This window comes from Canis lupus, chromosome 9 (assembly GCF_011100685.1).
Source record: "Canis lupus familiaris isolate Mischka breed German Shepherd chromosome 9, alternate assembly UU_Cfam_GSD_1.0, whole genome shotgun sequence".
Classification (NCBI taxonomy): Eukaryota; Metazoa; Chordata; class Mammalia; order Carnivora; family Canidae; genus Canis; species Canis lupus.
Window position 1 is genome coordinate 17,665,680 of NC_049230.1, and position 21,141 is coordinate 17,686,820.

General features: G+C 45.0%; 1 protein-coding gene across 1 annotated transcript in view; it reads left to right on the forward strand.

Moving 5' to 3' along the window:
* ITGB3 (integrin subunit beta 3) overlaps nt 1-18,167 on the forward strand; it is a 48,493-nt gene extending 30,326 nt beyond the window's left edge. The window contains 7 exon segments of the mRNA NM_001003162.1: nt 614-748; nt 2,111-2,540; nt 7,118-7,340; nt 8,252-8,352; nt 10,430-10,549; nt 16,021-16,187; nt 18,083-18,167. Of these exon segments, the coding sequence (NP_001003162.1) occupies nt 614-748; nt 2,111-2,540; nt 7,118-7,340; nt 8,252-8,352; nt 10,430-10,549; nt 16,021-16,187; nt 18,083-18,148 (1,242 nt within the window). The 3' untranslated portion in view covers nt 18,149-18,167.
* The last annotated feature ends 2,974 nt before the right edge of the window (nt 18,168-21,141 follow it).

Genomic DNA, 21,141 nt, shown 5'->3' on the forward strand with positions numbered 1-21,141 from the left:
GCCTTCACTGCCTTCCTCTTATTCTTCTAGACACTGGCAGATGGCCAGCACCAGGAGGAATGCAGCTTTCAGAGAGAGAAATGGCTCATAAAGGAATGCCAGGGAGTATTAGAAGCAATGGGTGAAGAGCTTAGAGAAGGTGGGAAGGAAAAAGAGGCTGGAGATGGTGATGAGGAAGGAGCAAATTGGAGGAAGGATAGGGTGAGGAATAGGGCTCCAACATGAGAGAGTAGAGGGGGGCTGAACCATGGGGAAGGTGAGTTTGGTTAAAAATTAGAAAAAAATGCTACTCTCCAAGGTGAGCAGGACTAGCACTCCCTTTTTGCATGTCCATGAGGCTTGCAGGAGGGCGTAGATGGTTTAGATTCTACTCAGACTCACCCATGCACCAGTCCCCACTGGAGAGAGAGAGGAGCAGGTCTTGGGCAAGAAATATAGTAAGAAACAGGCTCCTGGGGATGCTCTCCTCTGGCGGCTTCTAGGTGAACCTCAGCATCTGGCCCTGCCAGTGTGAATCCAGGGCCACCTGATAGATTTTGCTTGGAATGGAATTGGTTCCTATCCCCTTCCTCTCAGCTCATCTCCTTACCTTCTTCTGCCTGTTTCTGCTTAGAAAATCCGCTCTAAAGTGGAGCTGGAAGTGCGTGACCTCCCTGAGGAGTTGTCTCTATCGTTCAACGCCACCTGTCTCAACAATGAGGTCATCCCGGGCCTCAAGTCTTGTGTCGGCCTCAAGATTGGAGACACGGTGAGGTGGGCTGAGCTGAGCAGGGCATGAAGCTGCACCTCTTGCCCCAGCCTATACCCCGCCCCCCCAGCATCTGGGATCACCCCTCCCCTTCTTTCCCTACAACTTCTTCCTGAAGGTCATAACAAGTTAGATATAATGGAGCTGCCAACCTTTTCCTCCAAGGCTCCTGTTGTCTAAACTTCTCTGTTATGTAAACTTCACCATCAGGATTTTAAAAAAACTTGCATTTAAGTTACCTCTGTTTGTGTATGCCTAGTTGATTGCAAATGCAGATATCTCTTACCTTAAGCCCCTAACCAAGGTAACACCTTTCTTTCCTCTACAATGTAAAGTGACAGTGTTATCTATACGTATTTATTGAGCACTGACTTTGTGCCAGGCATCATTCTAGATGCTGAAGATTCACCAGCAAATGGAACCGTCAAAAATACCAAACACCCACTGTCATAGACTTTCAGAATGCAAATGTACATTTTGCTCCTCCAGTCCCTCTATGGTCTCTATGGCTTTCTTTCCTTAGTGGTTGCTTCTCCTCTGCTTCTGCCTAAAGGGGAGGGGTTGGTGAAGAGGGAAAGAAGCAGAAGGGGGGTAGCTATATCCATATCATCTGTATATCTGTCTCTATCCATCTGTCTGTATATCTATCTATATTCTAGAACATGTACATATACCCCATCTAAGAAATATTGGCCAGAAAGGTGTACGATTGCTCCAGTGATGAAATGTCATATGGAAATTAAACAGATCCTGACCCTGTGGTTGGTGACTGTGTGGTGTCATGTGGTGCAAAATAGTGCTGTGTATGTCTTACTACAAAGACATATGACATTGTGTCATCAGTCCAGCTAGCTTAGTTGGCCAGAGCAGAATGTTTATAAGATCACAGGTTCTGTTCTGCTTGAGCTGGCTTATTTTGTGTGTGGAATTAAGAAAACCCTAGCCTCTCTTATGACTGTAAATCATATCTGTGCACCCAGATATAACTGGACAACTGTCCCAGGCTCTTTTTTAAAAATTTTTATTTATTTATTCATGAGAGACACACAGAGAGAGAGGCAGAGACACAGGCAGTGGGAGAGGCAGGCTCCATGCAGGGAGCCTGACGTGGGACTCGATTCTGGGTCTCCAGGATCAGGCCCTGGGCTGAAGGTGGCTCTAAACCACTGAGCCACCCTGGACTGCCCTGTCCCCAGGCTCTTCTTTTTGCTTTGCAGACCTGGGTAGTGGGGAAACTGAGGAACTCCAGATTTCTGGGGGTTGGACATTCCCTGGACAGGACAGGGCACAGCTTCTCTCCGCTGGGGCCAGAGTGTAAACAGGGTCCACCCATGTCTGAATGTGATCTTCCTTTCCTCCCAGGTGAGCTTCAGCATTGAGGCCAAAGTGCGAGGCTGCCCCCAGGAGAAGGAGAAGTCCTTCACCATCAAGCCTGTGGGCTTCAAAGACAGCCTCACCATCCAGGTCACCTTTGACTGTGACTGTGCCTGCCAGGCCCAGGCTGAGCCTTCCAGTCACCGCTGCAACAATGGCAATGGGACCTTTGAGTGTGGGGTGTGCCTCTGTGGGCCTGGCTGGCTGGGGTCCCAGTGTGAATGCTCGGAAGAGGACTATCATCCCTCCCAGCAGGACGAGTGCAGCCCCCGGGAGGGCCAGCCCGCCTGCAGCCAGCGGGGCGAGTGCCTGTGTGGCCAATGTGTCTGCCATAGCAGTGACTTTGGCAAGATCACGGGCAAGTACTGCGAGTGTGATGACTTCTCCTGTGTCCGCTACAAGGGGGAGATGTGCTCAGGTGAGTACAACTGCCTGCCCTCCTATCCCTGGACGCATTCTCGCTCACACATTGGCAGTCTGGAAACTTTAGGCCAGGGCTTAGGTAGGCACAGGAAGGCCTGGCAGACAGAGCCGAGTGGATGGTGTTCCACTCCCACGATGGAAAACAGAAGGAGGCTCTCTTTAATTCCTCTCAGCTCCCTGAGTCCTTGTTCCTGGGGCACACACAGAAGTGGAAGTGAGCTTCTGCTCCAGGGGACTTCTCTCCTAGAATAGCATGGGGAGGAGTGGGGAAGCTTGAAGGTGAAGACAGCTTTTTTTTTTCTTTTCTTTCGTCTGCCCTTTTGGTAATACTTTAAGTCATTGATTCCTAATCGTTTGAAGGATATGGACCAATCCCTTTTTTTTTAGGTAAAAAAAAAAAAATCACTGACTGATAGTAATTAGATTTTTAGTAGTTACAGATTTCAAAATTTCATGCTATCAGAATATATAGTAAAATTAGTAATAATTATTTTACATGAATTTGTCTTTTCATCATAAGACTTGGAAAATAGTAAAAAAGGAAGACAATAGAACACATTTAGTGAGGCAATATGCTTGGAACAAAGGCTGGAAAATTATATATGTATTATATGTTGGCACTATTTTGTTATCATTATTGGCAGTGCTATTGCTTTTTGGATTCTAGGCCTGTGCTGTCAAATATAGTAGCCACGTGTGGCTATTTACACTTAAATTAAGCAAATTGAATTATAACTTAAGTAAAATTTAAACATTTAAATTCAATGAAAAATGAAAGATTCAGTTCCCCTTTTGCTCAGGAACTATTTGTGGCCAGTGGCTGGTGCGCTGGACAGCACATAAATTGGAAATCATTGCCATTGAGAGGTCCAGCCTACAGATGGAGGACTATGATTTTGAGTCCTACCTCAGGATACTGAGTTTTTGTCCTTCTCATTACAAAATTCAGTAAGATCTTGAGGACCATGGAAAATCTCAAGCTGGTTTTTTCTTGCCCCAAAGACCATTTCTAGGATACTTCCCCAGCTAGAAGAAGTCAAACTGACATGAGTGTAGTCTTTATCTGCAGACATGCTGACAGTACTCTCAGAGGCAAATAGGCAGTTCTGAGTAGTTCTTGGGGCACTGGGGATAGGTTTTTGCTGGGTTATGATCACTGAGGCTTGATCCCTCTTGTGACAGAGAGATTGAAGACATTTGCAAATTGGTTGGGATTGGTTTATGGGTATATTTTGTAGCCAATCAACAGAGATTATAATTGGCTTTCATGGTGATCAGATCTATGACTCAGATTGACTTCCTTTGCATTCTGAATGCAAAGGAAGCTTGATTAGAGGGGCACCTGGGTGGCTTGGTTGGTTAAGCGTCTGTCTTCTGCTCAGGTCATGATCCTGGAGTCCTGGGATGGAGCCCCTGCATAGGGTTCCCTGCACAGTGGGGAGTCTGCTTCTCCCCCTGCCACTCCCTCTCCCCCTCCCTCTGCTCATGTGTGCTCTCTCTCTCTCAAATAAATAAATAAAATCTTAAAAAAGAAAGCTTGATTAGAAAGGTAAATCTGTCATTCTAAAGCAAGGATGGCTAAGTAACATAAGAATGGCTTATTTTTAAAATTTATTAAAAGATTTTATTTATTCATGAGAGACATAGAGAGGGAGGCAGAGACATAGGCAGAGGAAGAAGGCAGCTCCATGTGGGGGGCCCAGTGTGGGACTCATCCGATCCCAGGACCATGGGATAATGACCAGAGCCGAAGGCAGACATTCAACCACAGCCACGCAGGTTCCCCGCTTATTTTTATCATCTGCCACATTATTTCCTTTACTCATGCCAACAAAATTTGAGAGAGAGCTTGCAGAGAAATAACATCAGGGAGATGAGGGGAGAGAGAATGAGAGAATGAGAGCAGGTACAGACACGCACACACATACAAACAGCAGTTTGAATTAGGGGCTGAGGCAGGAATTTCAGCTCATTTTAATATTTAATAGTACTTACATCATATTCAAAGCACCAAAGGGAATGAGTAAGTTTGATGTGGGAGACCATGTGGAGAAGCTTGGGACTCAGGGGGAGAGGGTGGTCCTAGGAGAGGCCTACAGACAGCCCCTTGGGGGCACCAGGGACAGAGGGAGGTCTACTATTCCTTTGCCTCATGGTTCCTGGTCTGGTGTGATGTAGGGTGGGAGGGATCCTATCCAGCAGATCCTTCTGCTGCTGGCTGCACTGAAGCCATAAAACAAAGCTGCCTGGGTCAGCAGCCTGCTTCCTGCCTCCTACTGGTGCAAGAACAGCTCGTCCTCAGTGTGTGCTCCAGCTTAACTCATGAGGGAACCCCAGCCAGCCGCAGTCGTCTCTGAGAGGCCTTCCTTACCCTACTCTGAGAGTAGTTATGTGCTTCCTGGTTTCAGGTCTGGATCCTGTGGTGCCACCATCATACTCTCCAGTAACAGATACTCAGGAACACACACTTATTGAGCACCTGTTCTGTGCCAGGCACTTGGTCCCTATGGGTGAACAGGGGTCATGTGTGATTCCTGACCTGTCAGCTTGTAGACTGGTTCACCATTGTCTCTTCCCAGAGCAGCTGGCCTGTGGTCTGTTTTATGCTGCAAGCTGGCTCAGGAGGGTGGCACGCTATGACTTAGCTATTTCCCCAGCTCTGGCCTTCCTCCTCCCCGCCCCTTCCCCCCCTCCCCACTGGGGCATGGTCTTTGTGGTTACATGTTCTCAGCACTCCTGCCCCAAACATCAGGGAGTGCATCCTTGTCCTTAAGGGACTCTCATTCCTGCCACATCCATGAGCATAGATTGACTAGGTACCCTGAGCCACCCCTGAGTTCTGTGCTGTAGTGTTGTGGGATAGAGAGACACAAGTAAGACAGTTTTGCCCTTAATTAACTTACCTAAAGATAATTCACAACATGAGGCAGAACCTGCCAAATCTTGGAAGTGAGATGTCCTTGGGGAATAGTCCTAGGAGTTCTGGGAGTTCTAGGAGTCCACTGGAGAGAGACTCATTGTAGACAGAGGAAGCCTGGGTGGCTTCATGGAGGAAGTAGAGGATGTCAAACAGAGGGCTGTCTCATAAAGGCTGAAGAGTGGAGCTAAGCGTCAGCCCAGAGGGTCAAGCTGCATAGGGAGAGTAGTTGCATTCCCTGGGACCTGAAATGCCTGCTCCTGCCTTTCCCCTCCCCTTCCCTAAGCTCTACCCCTCCCCTGCTGCCTTCTTTTCTATTTCCTTCCTCTCTCTTACACTTTCTTTTCATTCCTTGCTCCCTCCTCTGACTTTCCTGTGAACCCAGGCTCAGCCACCCTTTTGCTGGAGGGGTGCCAGTCCTGTGACATTACCACACTGTGGCTTCCTTTCAAGGGCTGACCCTCCCGGGGCTTGGGATCCGCCTGCTGACTCTAGCCTGCCACTTGACTCCCAGCCTTACCCACTGGCTTGCCTGGCACATCATCTTCTCAAAGATTACTTTGTTTGGCCCCACAGAGGAAACACTATGGGACAGGGGTTTCTGAGGAGGCTGAGGCCTCTCAGTGTTGCCAATCCTCTGTGGGGTTGCCTTTCCCTGTCCAGGACCTATGGTTAAAAGCTGGTTGTAGTGGACACTGGGGGGCCCCGCTCTCCTGGCTATCACTGGGGAGCAGAAGGTGCCAGCTAGTGGCTGATTGAGCCTGCCTATGCACCTCTCTCTCTCCTCCACCATCTTGGGGCCCATTGGCTCACACAAGTGGCGTGGTTTTCAGACCAATTGAAGTTACTTCCGCCTTGCTCCCTGCCTTTCCTCTGATTAACAATCAGATTTTTATTATTCATCCACTTCTTCCTGATTCAGAATCCTTGAGAATGAGTCACCTTTTCTTCCAAGTTTGGGAGCCGAGTTTTCAAGCCTTGTTAAATGCTTAGGGGGAATGTAGCACTGGATGTAACACCTGCATTTAACCAACCTAACCCCCACCCCAGCCCTCTCTCTCCCATTCCTACACTCATGCAGTAGAGTGAATAGGTCTTCCCTTCTAGGGCTGATGGCTCTTGGCAATGATCATGCAGCATGGGGTACATGCTGGTGAATGTGTGTATGTTTTCCAGGATTTGAGGAGATTAACTCCATGGAAATAGAGACCTTGTGTGTCTTGTTCACTGCCGAATCTCCAGTGCCCCAGCATGAACTCAATAAATATTTGTTGAGTAAAGGAATATATAAGTAAACAAACATTGATTGCATGCCTACTCTGTTTCAGATGTTATGCTAATCACTACTGATGACAAATTGATATGGGTCCTCTCCCGTTGGGGAGGTCATGATCTAGAAAGAGAAACAGATAGGGAAACAAACGGGCTGACTGTAAGGGTTAAAATAAAGGTACACGCAAGTGCCAGGAGAACACATGACAGTTGATTTGGCCTGGGGATGATGGAAGGAAAGTGTAGAAGGTGGTGAACCACTTGGTGTGGTGCTAACGAGTGGTGGCAGGAGGACAGAAGAGGAAGGTAGAGCAGGGAGCAGGCTGAGCCACGGGGTGGGGACCCTCACCTGCCCCCTGCCCCCTTGGGCTGTGTGCTTCCAGGCCATGGCCAGTGCAGCTGTGGGGACTGCCTGTGTGACTCCGACTGGACCGGCTACTACTGCAACTGTACCACGCGCACTGACACGTGCATGTCCAGCAACGGGCTGCTGTGCGGCGGTCGGGGCAAGTGTGAGTGTGGCAGCTGCGTGTGCATCCAACCTGGCTCCTACGGGGACACCTGCGAGAAGTGCCCCACCTGCCCTGACGCCTGCACCTTTAAGAAGTGAGTGGGCAGAGAAGTGAATAGGAGAGAGCTGGGTGCTGGAAAGAGGGAGAGGGTACCTCAGGCTGGAATCTACCCCAAGCCCCCCAATCCCTCTAGGGCCTGTCTCTTACTCACCAAAGCTTTAGGAAGAGGAAGCTGCTGGGGAGGAGTCTAGCTTTCCTCTTTGCACTGAAAAGTTTGGGCAAAGTTGGAGGGAGAGCCTACCCTGCAGGGGCCAGGGTAGTTCCCATGGGACTGTAGTTGGAGAAACAGTTCCCTGGGCTGCCATTCCTGAATCCCTGAGTTGGGAGGAAGGCTAAACCAGGGAGCTTCTGGAGAATGTTCCACTGCTAATGTACTGATGCTGGGGGAGATGTGGGCTGGAGTTATGAAGGACGCTGTGAGATGGGAGAAGGTCACCAGCACAAACTGCACTCATCTGGGGGTCAAGGATGCTCTGCCATTTCTCTTGCTACTTTAAACAGGGCTGGACTCATGGGTGCACAGTCTGTGCATTTGTACAGTGCTCTGTGCTTAGAAGGGGCCTACACTTGGTATACTGCTCTGCTGGTACTGTCTTATAATTCTTAGTAATTTTTGAACAAGGGACCTAACATTTCCTTTTGCACTGGGCCCCCAGACTATGTGACTGGTTCTGCCTTTAAGGCTTCCCAAACTGGTGTAGGCTTCATTTCCTTTCATACTCTCTCGAATGGGAAATGAAGAAGTTTAATGAGGGTGCTGAGGTCCTCTGTCTGCCAGGCCTCTCACTCTGAACTCCAGAGTTGACCCTCTGGGCTCCCAGGATTGTTTTACAGGTGTTTATTTTCTGCGGCGGAGCAGCTTTTTGGTGTGTGGTGGTCAGAGCCAGACAGACTGTGTAGGCTTGCTTCTCCCTTGTCTTACTCTTGGTGTCCTCTCTCTTTTAGGGAGTGTGTGGAGTGTAAGAAATTTGACCGAGGAACTCTCCATGATGATAATACCTGCAACCGTTACTGTCGTGATGAGATTGAGTCTGTGAAGGAGCTTAGTAAGTTCAACATGTCTTAGAGTTGCACACACACACACACACAGCTTCTAGAGTTTTTCAATTAATCCCAGCATCTGTCCAACACTCATCAGTAACATGGAAGAGTAATTCCCACCTCAGAGGCATGTTGTGCAGACCTGATGCACACTAGGCACTTCATAAAAGCTGGCTTCCCTGAATCCTCTTGCACCTCTACTAATTTGTTTCATGGTCCCTCCCCATTCTGCTTCCCAGCACCCACAGATGCAGCAAGATCCTACAAATAGCTTTTTTTTTCCCCTACAAATAACTTTTAAATAACTGATTTCAGGCAACCCTAACTTTACCTCCCCAAGAAAGAGAAGACAGTGCATTCTATTTGACAGATGGAGAAACTGAGGCACAGAGTGACAGTCGTCCTTTTAGTAAGCTAGTAAGCATTTACTAAGTTTACTTAACTAAGAGTGTTAAATGATACCCAGGTATGCAGCTTTGCTGGTTTGGAGGGAAACCTTCACCCTTATGGATTTATAGCTAAAATAATTACGCTGGGGCCCTTCTTGGAATAAGACAGATAAAAATACAGTGGGGAGCAAGACTCTTGCTTGCAGTTATTCTGATTTGCACTTTACCTTGACTTAAAAGGAGATAATCTTTCCCGCTGTCAGCAAATCTGATAAGATTTCTGGGTCAGCTAGGCATTGGCTGGTTTCATGGAGATAGATGGTAATCTCTCCTGAGATAGCCATCTCCTATGAAGGCAGAAAACATGTTTTTTAGTGACAGCCACAGTAAGACACAGCCAGCTTCTGGCTGTGGGTGTTACAGAAAATGGTCAGATCTCTGAACCCTTTGGCTAATATCAGAAGTGGGGCTGGGAGTGGGGGTAAGGATTTGGGGATTGAATTTGAAGAGATAGCCTTTTCTCTGGAGGAGATTGGGTATATGCTATGATTAGTTTAGGGGGCAGAGACTGCTGAGAGAGATGTGAGATGTTTTTATTACCTAGACTAGTTGTATATCACGGGTTAGCTTTTACCCCCTCCCCCATGCCATGATAATAATCAAAATGAATGCTTGTTTATGGATTGTATAACTTATACAAGTTATGAAGGTGTCCTTTCATAATACAATCTTACCCTTTCCTCAACCACCTAGTAAAGTAGAACTGTAGTATTGTTGTTACCTTCATTTTGCAGATGAGGAAATGCAATCTCAGGAAAGTTACACAACTTGCCCGAACAAGTTAAGCTTAGAACTAAATCTGGAAATCCTTACCCTTTCTGTTGTTTTCTTATACCACTGGTTTTCTGAAGGCTTGTGGAGTTCAAGTCTGTAGGATGTGCTCTGAGACTCATGTTTGCATTCTGCTCTGTCAGGTACTTGTGATGTGACCTTGGGACATTTGCTTAACCTCATCTTGTGTCAGTTTTACTCATCTGGCTTCATCACTGTAGGGCATAGTACAGCTGATGGAGGGGTACCTATAGTTTCCCTGTCAGGATAAGAGGTTTTAGAATCAGAAGGGGTGAAGCCTACAAAATGTGATGGGAGGCAGAGAAGAGGGGGTGGCTCTAGAGGGGAACATTGGATCAGAAGTAACAATTGAAGAAATATAAATGCTGAGTCAACAAACTATTAAGAATTGTTGGACAAGCAGAGAGAGGAAAGAGAGGGAAGAGATCACCCACTGTGTGTTAGGTACTGTTTACTTTAAGCCACTTAGTTCTCTACCAACCTTGTGAGGTAGAGTATCATTTTCTTTTTTTAGATGAAGAAGGAGATAGCTGATGAGGTCAAGTTACTTTTCCAGCATTACACAGCCAGCAGGTGGTAGAGCTTTGAATCAGACCATGTAACATGTTATGTCCTTTTTGAAGGAAGGAATAAGAACCTAAAAGTGTCTGGGAGGAACAAAATACAGAAGTGAGGGTCATCTAGAGGCAATTTCCAGGCTATCTCAAATCTAGGCATCTTGCCTAATGTTATACATAGTGTTTATATACTTTCTCAGAAGTTTCATGACTGGGGTTTGGGAATGATTCCATCTTCCAGGAATTGACTCGCTTTTCATTCTCCCATCTTTTCCCTTCCTTAGAGGATACTGGCAAGGATGCAGTGAATTGTACATACAAGAATGAGGATGACTGTGTTGTCAGATTTCAGTACTATGAAGACTCCAGTGGAAAGTCCATTCTCTATGTGGTAGAAGAGCCAGGTAAGTGAACCCTGAGGGCCATGTTAGGCAGTAGTTTCCTCCTATTCCTCTACTTATACAACAGCTAGGTTAAAACTGACCTTACAAGTGATAAGTTAGGGCCTGTCATCTGGGTATGGATAATATTTAAATACAAATGTTAGTGACAAAGTGACTTTGCTAATTGAGATAGAAAAATAAGAAGGTGGGTAAGGAAAAGAAGATAGAGGGGCACCTGGGTCATTCAGTTGTTTAAGTGTCCAACTTGATTTTGGCTCAGGTCATGATCTCAGGGTCGTGGGATTGAGCCCCACATCAGACTATGCACTTAGCATGGAGTCTGTTTGAAATTCTCTCCCTCTGCCCCTCCACCCGCTCATGCTCTCTAAATAAATAAATAAATAAATAAATAAATAAATAAATAAATAAATAAATAAATAAAAATTTTTTAAAAAGGAAGGTAGATATAGATCCCATGAAGGGACAAAATGTATCATGGCATTTTTTGAGGTGGCAGTGTTAAGAAGTAAGGAATTTAAAGTCTAGGGCTTTTCAGCATCTGCTCTGTTAAAAGTTAGGTGGTTGCCAAGAGCAACCAGCCTGCAGCTTCAGAGGAAGGCCTCATGTTGACCTTACCAGGTTGACCATGAGACATGGTACTGGATTTGAGGCACCAAGCTAACGTGCCCTGAACACTGAAAAGATAGGCCTCTGGAAGCAGGAGGAGCTCATCTATCATACACAGACCAACTGCAGGTTTGTCACCATCTAATACAATAAATTTGCTTGCTTCCCCTTACTACCTCTGTCACCTTCCTTTCTCTTAAATAACAGACTAAGCTATGAATCATTAGAAAATATATTCGAGTACTTATTATATATCAGGCAGTGGACTAGGTTCTGGGAATGTAACAATAAATAAAGCAGATGTGGCACTCACAGGTCAGGGGAAAGGAGCACATAAATTGATTATGACACCTGCTGAGGGGCAAGGGCTATGGTATGGCAGAGGGTAGATAAGAACTTATGGAAGTGAAGGATCAGTGTCTGAAGGCAGAGACTAAATCAGTTGATTGCTTGACATTCTTAACAGCTGTAGGAATTTCTTCAAATCTTCCTTCAGACCAGTGTCCAGCAAACTCTTTCTGCCAAGGACCATGTAAGTATATTAGGCTTTGTGGGCCATGTGGTCTCTGCCATGACTACTCTGCCATTGTACCTGGAAAGCAGCAATACATTTAATGCATGAGCCTAAGTATATTTACAAAAACAGGTAGTAAGCCACATTTGGCTCCCAGACCATAGTTGGCTGGCCCCTGCCTTAGGAAAATGGGTCTCAAACTTTTGTATTGTTGTTAAAATCCAAAGTCCTGGGACACCTGGGTGGCCTAGTGGTTGAGCACCTGCCTTTTTAGCTCAGATCGTGATCCTGGAGTCCTAGGATCAAGTCCCACATCTGGTTCCCTGTGGGGGTTCCCTGCTTTTCCCTCTGCCTATGTCTCTGCCTCTCTTTCTGTGTCTCTCATAAATAAATAAATAAAATATTAAAAAAAAAATCCAGAGTCCTGAGCCCTGTCCTACTTCCATGAGCTTCTGTGTTCTTGGTTAGTGCTCCTGGCAGATGTGATACACCCAATATTTGAGTGCTTCTGTTTTGGACACATCATTTCCCCTAGTGAGCCTTTTCAGACTGCCTCCAGCATCCATTTTGCTGATTTGGTTGGGTGCTCCTATTTGCTTCTCAAAGCAGCTATGCTTCCCTTAGAAGGGCCTTCATCAGACCATTAAATTGCATCTTTAGTCACCCATCTCCCTCAGTAAATCACAAGTTCCTGGAACACAGGAACTGTCTTTCTTATCTATTGTTATATCCATATTTGGCTCAGTCATCTACAGAGAAGATATTTAACGGTTTTTGAATGAATTAATAGGACTTATTATTTCTAGGAGACAGGCAGACTTGTATACATCTTGATATCTGCTGGGAGAATTTTGGCTGCTTGGAGAAGGAAAGGGGTGAGAGTGGGAAGAAACTCTGCCTCATCTATGTCAGCCAGGGTGTTGCTGGCCTCATGGGTAGAGAAGAGCATGGTGCCCCCCTCTGTGATATTGTTCACCAGCCTTTCCCAGGGCTCTCACCCTTTAGAAGGGAGAAGGAAGGTAAAGAAAGGGAATGGCCTTAGCTTTATTTACTGATGCAAGGTGAAGTTGATATGGGAAGGGGAGAGGGAAGAGTCTGGATATGTATCTGTGGGGGAGCAGATGTGGATTACTTGGCCATGACTCCTCACACTTTCCCATCCACCTCTGTTAACATATTTCATGGATTTTTCCATACCCACCCTATCTGCACCTTTGTCCTTTCTCATTTCAGAAGGGTGGTAGGTTCTTGTTTTGGGGTTTAACATCACTTTATCTCTTTCCTTTATGTTTTATTTTTATTTTTTTTAAAGATTCTATTTATTTGTTGACAAGAAACACACACACACACACACACACACACACACACACACACAGAGAATGGCAGAGATGCAGGCAGAGAGATAAGCAGGCTCCATGCAGGGAGCCTGATGTGGGACTCAATCCTGCATCTCCAGGATCACGCCCTGGGCCAAAGGCAGATGCTCAACCACTGAGCCACACAGGAATCCCACTTTATCTCTTTTCTACAATAATCCTTGCTGGTACTTCTGCTATATCACTTACCAAAATCTTTTGACCTGATGTTCTTAGACTGGAGTCCATTACTGGGAGTTGTGGGGAACAAAGATAGTGATAACCTGAGCTGGTACAAGTAACCCCTGGTGGGGTGGTAACTTTTCTGATATAGTTCCTTTTCTCCACATTAGGAGATGGGATCCCAGACCTACATTTCCTTTCTTGTTGCCCTGGAATTCCAAGTTCTGCCTCCCCTCTCACCCACTACCTCCTACCATTTTCAGGGGTTCTGGCTTCAAGCAGAATGTAGTACTTCATATCCTGGAGTATAGAAGGAGATTATTCTCATTCTCTTCCATAACTCATGATCATGCCCATGCAGATGCTCTCCCTGAAGGGCTGGGCCACTTCAGGGCAATAGAGCACTGGCAAAGGGCTTGGCATTGGCTGGGTGGTGTTCGACCTCCATGGAGTGGGATCCCCTGAGGTGAGCCCTCTCACTTCCAGATAGGGTTGCCTGGTAAATACAGTATATCCTATGCAATATTTAGTACATATTTAGGCTAAAAAGTCATTCATTGCTTATCTGAAGTTCACATTTAACTGGATTCCTTATACTTTTGTCAAATCTGCTCGTTCTACCCAGCCTTTCTTGACCTCAGGTCCCTCACCATGGGTCCTCATCACTGTGGCTAGGAGAGCTCTCTAAAGACCACCTGATCTTGTCTTCTGCTTCTAGGAAGCCTGCCATCTACCCCTTTCAGGACAAATGCTTAAAAGATGTTTTTCCCCCGAAGACCTCTTGACATTCTACCTGTCCTGCCCATACTGATATGCAGAATTAAAGAGATTTCACTTTGAGGTTTGAGGGTCAGCCCTATCTTCTAGAGAATTCTTAATTATTTTTCACAGAACTGAGGCCCTTCACTCTTGGGAACTCAGACACTGAGACCTCAGCCTCTCTCCAGATGCCCCTTTAATTATAGACAGGTTATAATTTGGTGGCTTGGGAAATAGCCAGCTTGGGTTTGTGTTGGTGGTTGTTTTTAGATTGTGTGTGGTGAGCACAGTATACATGTTTAGAGAAGAAGGTGGGAGACAGTGTGGAAAGTGGGTGTGACCACCTCTCCAGACCCATCCATATTCACATATCCAAACACCTAATTACATAACACCTGAGAAGTCACTGGAGTGAGGTCACCCATCACACACCCGTGGTTAATGGGAAACAGAGCTCTGCGGAGCATACTCAGCTTGGCCCTCAGAGGGGTGACGCACCTCTGTCTGTTTTGGTTGTTGGCGGGGGTTGAAAAGAAAGTCAGCTCTCAATAGGTTTAGGATTTTAGATGATGAAATATTTTGCAAAGGAGCCCAAAATATTGTCTTGGTTGGCAGGCCTCCTAATCTCTAAGTGTGCTAATAAGGTCAATAGGTTCCCCGCCCTCAGGGATGTGCATATCTGAGTCAAGGTAACAAACACAAATACCTCCAGGAACTAAGCAAATAAATTAGTGAAAACTGTCGGATTTAGCAAGAACAGTAATAATAGTAATAACAGTAATAACAGTAGCTGAAATTTATTGAGCACTGAGTCTCTGCCAGCAGTGTTCTAAATTCTTTAAATATATTTAACTTAATTATTTTTCTAAGTTTTGGAGATCAGTGCTATTACTTTCTATATTTTAAACATGGAGAAATAGGAAACAGACACCCAGAAAGGTTAAATAACAAAACAAAGCAAGTGGTAAGCCAAGATTCAAACCCAGGCAGTTTATCTCCAGAGCCCAAGGTAGCATGGCCTCAATTACAAGTTACATGTTGCTTCTGTTTAGTGGAGAAAGAGAATGATGAGCTCTGGCCAACCAGAAAATGTATCCCATCTAAAGGGGACAGCTGCTCCTCACATCTAATCAGGGCTGCCCTGTGGGTTCCATGTTTCCAGACCTTTTGCTTTATTTTTTATATTTTGATTTTTTTTAATTTATTTTTTATTGGTGTTCAATTTACTAACATACAGAATAAACCCCAGTGCCCGTCACCCATTCACTCCCACCCCCCGCCCTTCTCCCCTTCTACCACCCCTAGTTCGTTTCCCAGAGTTAGGAGTCTTTACGTTCTGTCTCCCTTTCTGATATTTCCCACACATTTCTTCTCCCTTCCCTTATATTCCCTTTCACTATTATTTATATTCCCCAAATGAATGAGATCATATAATGTTTGTCCTTGATTATTGTTTTTTAAAGCAAAGAAGAAGAATCTGAAATTTTAGGGGGAGAATCTCCTGATTATTCATGTTGCCAACAAAATCAAATTTTTTATTTTTTAATTTTCTTTGATATTTTATTTATTTATTTATGAGAGAGAGAGAGAGAGAGAGAGGCAGAGACACAGGCAGAGGGAGAAGCAGGGTCCATGCAGGGAGCCCGATGCAGGACTTGATCCCGGGTCTCCAGGATCATGCTCTGGGCTGAAGGTGGCGCTAAACCGCTGAGCCACCCGGGCTGCCCAAAATCAAATTTTTAAAATTAAGTTTTCATGTTAATTCCAGTGTAGTTAACATAAAATCAGATTTTTAATAAACACTTGCATAGGTTGGGTTCTGCCATAGGTGACCTGCTTATGACCTCTGATATAAACCACTCAGGAGAGACTATTGCTGTCTTAAAGATTGACACTCCTTCCTTTAAAAAATTAGTTGATGCATTTTATAAGTCTTGTTTCCTTCAGAGAATCTTCTAATAATTTCTTAGTTTGTCGAGAAGTGCTATTCACAGCCAGTTCAAGTGACTTCTGCTGCATTCATAACATCTCTGCTCTATGCTTTCCTCTCACAGAGTGTCCCAAGGGTCCTGACATCCTGGTGGTCCTGCTTTCAGTGATGGGGGCCATTTTGCTCATTGGCCTTGCTACTCTGCTCATCTGGAAGCTCCTCATCACCATCCATGATCGGAAGGAGTTTGCTAAATTTGAGGAAGAGCGAGCCAGAGCAAAATGGGACACAGTAAGAGGCTGGGCTGGGCATTTTCTTCAGTCATTGGTTTGAGAGCCTCAAGTAGAAACAGTAGATGTGTAGGGTAGCCAGGCTCAGCTAGCCCATAATTTTCCGGTTAGCCTCTGTTCTGGAAATTGGGAGATGGTCCCATTGTCCTTATTATTCCTGGAAACCACCCAATTCCCTCTCTACCCCATAGTGACCACAGGCCACATTGGTGAGTACTGACGGAACATACATAGGGCCCAGCTCTGCTCTGGACACTGATGCAATGAAATGCAGTGACTTATTCTCCAATTGAGGAAGACAACAAACTTGTGAATCCTACATTGAGAACATATAATGTATTATATACCGATGAAGTCCAAAGCATTAAATACAAACAGGAAAAAAAAAAAGCTAGCTAACTTTTGCTGAGGATTCACTTCTTCCATCCCTATAACAGCCCAGGATAGGAGGCAGTGTTATTATTCCCATTTTATAGATAAGGAAATTGAGCACAGAAAGTTTAAACAGCTTGCCCTATTGTGGGAGGGAATTAAGTTATGATAGGAATTATTTTTTGGGCCAGCCTCTTAATAAATATTCTCCCTACAGTTTATTCTGATAGAATTAAATGAAAGAAGCATCTACGGAGAACTTTCTGTATACTTAATTTTTCTCTGTTCTCCTTTGGCTCATCTTCCACATTTTAACTTTTTCCTGGGCCTTCCAAATGGCTTTTGACTCCATCAATGTCCAGGGGGAGGCTGAAAGTTTGTTCCCATTTGATAGTGACTTCAGGCCTTTGTACCCAAGAGCCTCAAGAAACTTGAGATGTTTCTGTTAGTGCAGTGTAGAAATCTGGAACCTCTGAGGAATATGAGAATATGTTGTATTTCTTGAAATGACTCCTAAAAGCTACCAGATCTTATGGGATTTGTCACTTTTTGTTAGAAAATAATTTGGGGGGATCCCTGGGTGGCGCAGCGGTTTGTCGCCTGCCTTTGGCTCAGGGCGCGATCCTGGAGACCCGGGATCGAATCCCACATCGGGCTCCCGGTGCGTGGAGCCTGCTTCTCCCTCTGCCTGTGTCTCTGCCCCCCCCCCTCTCTCTCTCTCTGTGACTATCATAAATAAATTTTAAAAAAATTTAAAAAAAAGAAAATAATTTGGGTCGTGGTGCCTGAGTGGTGCAGTTGGTTTGACATGTGACTCTTGGTTTCAACTCAGGTCATGATCTCAGGGTTGTAAGACAGCCCTTGTGTCAGGCTCTGTGCTTAACACAGAGTCTGTTTTAGAGTCTCTCCCTCTTCCCTCCCCCCAAATAAATGAATAAATATTAAAAGAAAAGAATTTGGGAAACCCAGTGAGGGTTTATTTTTAACTGCCAATGTGACAATATGTGGATAGTGCATGGAGGGATGAGATGAGAAAATTTAATTTTAAATTCAAATTAAATTAAAATTTTAACAAATTAAATTATTCTGGGTAAACCCTGTCTTCTCAATTTCAAATATCAGCTATCAGCTGCTACATTTCCGATCTCTGCCCACATCCCCAGCACTGTCAAACCAAAAAATGGGGAGAAGAGCAAAAGAGAGAGTTCAGGAGAGAGGCAAGAGATCAATAATGGTGAAAAGAGATCCTGAAATGTTTGGTGATCATCAAAAAGTAATGGGCTGGATTCAACCTCTTAGACATAGCCCCAGAATGGCATTCCCCCTTCTCTCTGCTTTTCTTTCCTATCCCCTCCCATCTTCAGAGTGAATATGGGGGTACAATGAACATTAAGTGGTTCGTCAGTGGTATATCCCACTCAGAGAAGGGTGTCTTGTGTAAACTTTTCAGATGAAATGTAACCCTTGGAGGGTAGGGAAGAGTCAAGGAATTTGCTGTAAGACACTTCTCTGCTCTTTCCACAGGCCAACAACCCACTGTATAAAGAGGCCACATCCACTTTTACCAACATCACCTACCGGGGCACTTAACACCAAGGAGCCATCCTCAGATCACTATCAGTCTGTCCCAGAATTGTGGACATCTCTGCTGTCATGTTTACAGGGAACAGTATCTGTGGGGCGGGATTGGGGGCTGGTTGTGGGGTGGGTTGGAGGAATGGCAGCATGCGGAGGTGTGGCTCTGTGTGTGTGTGTGTGTGTCTGTGTGAGTGTGTTGCGTGTGGGGGAATGTGTAATTTAAAGTTTGTGGTGTGTCCCAGGTCAGCGGAACTCCTCAGCCTTTATCCACAGAATGCCTCCTTCAGGGATCTTTCCTGCTTAACCTGAGGGTGACATAGCTGAGCAGGTGTTCATTACCTCAGTGAGAAGCCAGCTCTCCTTTCCAGGCCATTTTTTCTGAAGAGAAGGGCAGGGCTGAGTCTCTCATTCCAGAGGAAGCGGCCTTGATTCTACTTTGAGTTTATGGTTCTCAGGCCTGACTCTCAGTGGCTCTGATAGCAACTGCTGGGCTTGGCAGTCTTGTGTCAGCTAGGCCTTTATCTCCTTTCCCTTCCCTCAGGCTGAAGGAGAAATCAGAGGCAAGCTGAACCATCAGAGTTGCCTGTGCCTTTTGCCATCACCTCAATCCAGTATGGTTCCCTCATAAAGGGAGTCCTTGCTAGCAATTGTGTTGGGAGTGAGGATGGTAGGGCTACTCAGGGGTCGTGCATGGCCTGGATGAATGTGCCAGGGTCCCCAGTTCATAATCATAACCCTTAAGATTTGTCTCATTGGCAGCTCCACCCTAGAAGTTCGTTTAGAAGTGCGTCACCCTTAGACCAGCATCACTTCTTTACCTTCCACTTCCACACTCTCACTGCTGTAAACATACTGGGAATTTCTTTCATGACCAAATGCTTTTCCTCCCAGGGTGAGTGCTACGATTAGAGCCCGAGGTCTGGCCCCACTCTTCAGGCCCTCCCCGCCTTGTCCAAGGCACCTCCACACACCCAACCTGGTGCTAACGTGTGCTACATTCATCCATGCGGCTGATTACATTTATCTACCTCTTGGCTGTCTTGTGAATGAATAGTTCCCATGGGTCTCTGAGTCTGATGGGAATAAGTGCCACATTTGGAATGATGGACCAGTTGTATCAGCATGTGTGGCCTATTCTCCTATGGGCTGGGCAACCTCATTTTAACTCAGTCTTTAATTTGGGAGGCTGTGACTGCAATTTTATTTTATTTTTTCATTGGGTCACCTGAAACCATGATGAGGCTTGTTTAATCTAAAGGAATATGTATATAAACACACTCACATATACTTGTAATTTTATTTGATGGTGAGGAGGGAGAATATTAAAAAAAAAAACAAAACCTACACAGACTTGGACTGGATACAAACCCTCCCACTTGGCATCATTCATAGCAAGTTGCTGCTCAGTTGCTAGGTCTGTAAGGGCTCTCTCATTCTGGAAGCCTTTGGGGATGGACCCATGGGCATGTTGGGCTCTTTCTAAGGAGATGGAATACAGGCTGTTCTTTTTTCCTAGCCATAACAGTTGCTCCGTTGGTGTTTACCTTAGTCTAACATTAACAACTATCTTCACTGCCATTCATCAAGAAAAAGGGAAGGACCTATACACAGTGGTCTGATGATCAGAGAAATCTAAGCCCTAGCCTCAGTGTTGCAGCTAAGGAATTTTTAACTTCGATTAAGGCAAGTCTCCCTGGGGCTCAATTTTCTAGTTTGAAAAATGGTAGGCTTGGACCAGCCACTCTAGAAGGTCTCTTACAGTATTGATATTCTAAGATGCTGGGACTTCCTGAGACATCAAACGTACAGTCAAGATTCTGTGAGATGTTGTTACTATTTGTTGTTATAGTTGGGAGATCTGAGAGACCTGGCTTTGACAAGCGCAGATATCATTCCATATCACCTTTCCCAATGAAAGAGCCTCATTCTATCCTCTCTTAGAACCCCTTCCCCAACATTTTTTTTTATTTTCATTGATGTTTTTTTAATAATAAATTTATTTTTTATTGGTGTTCAATTTGCCAACATACAGAAAAACACCCAGTGCCCTTCCTCAACATTTGTTAGCAGTTACATCTCCTGATGTAGCACTCAAGCTCCACTTAGTTTATTATTTCCTAGTTCACTTTGCACACATTTGCATCCATGCATATGGAAGAGGCATCCGTAAGAAGTAGCTGAAATATATATTCTGTATTCATGTGTTAACATTGAGAATAAGCCTTGGAATTAGAAATGGGGCAAATGACTGAGCCTTGTCTCACCCATGGATTACCCTTTAGTGAAGGGGATGGAAGTGCAGTAGAGGGATGGTAGTACAGTAGAGGGTTGGGTCCAAGAAATTTCAAACCTAACTATATCCTTTGGCTACTGAGACAAGAGTCTATTAGAGTAGTAGTTGGACATTTTATTTAGATAAGATGGTTTATATGAAGAAACTATATCAAAAGAGGAAGAACATATATTTATAAGATTAAAATAATCAGTAGGACTCTTGTCTGAGCTTCTGGAACGAGGCTTCTAGGTTTTAAAAGACCAATACTCTTTGTCTGTATATGGGGAGAACCTGTTCACGAGATAGCAAAGAAAAGTCAGTTTTGGCATCACATGGGGTGAACATCTAAATAGTATTTTGGCATCAGCACAGCCCCAAAAGGTTATTATTCATGCTCAGCTCCTCTGGAAATAATTTATGTTCAATCTCAGGGTCTGTGGACAGTAATGGGAAGCTCTGAACGTTCCTTACAAGTTGTCCCATAAGGAGTCAGTTCTTTACCTCTCAGATATTCTTAGACCATCCATGACTTCAAGATACTTTTCTTTGTTAAGTATTCCTGGTTGAAATGACTTAAGTGCCTTCCTGACTTCCCAGCCACCCCTCTGTTTGAGTTGTGCAACAGTGAATTAAATGTGTTTTCCAAAACGAATTGACCTAAGCCTGCCCAGTTCTTCCTGTGTTGTTCTTTCTGTTTTCTTTGGGTGAAAAGAGTAAGTGTCGTTGCCTC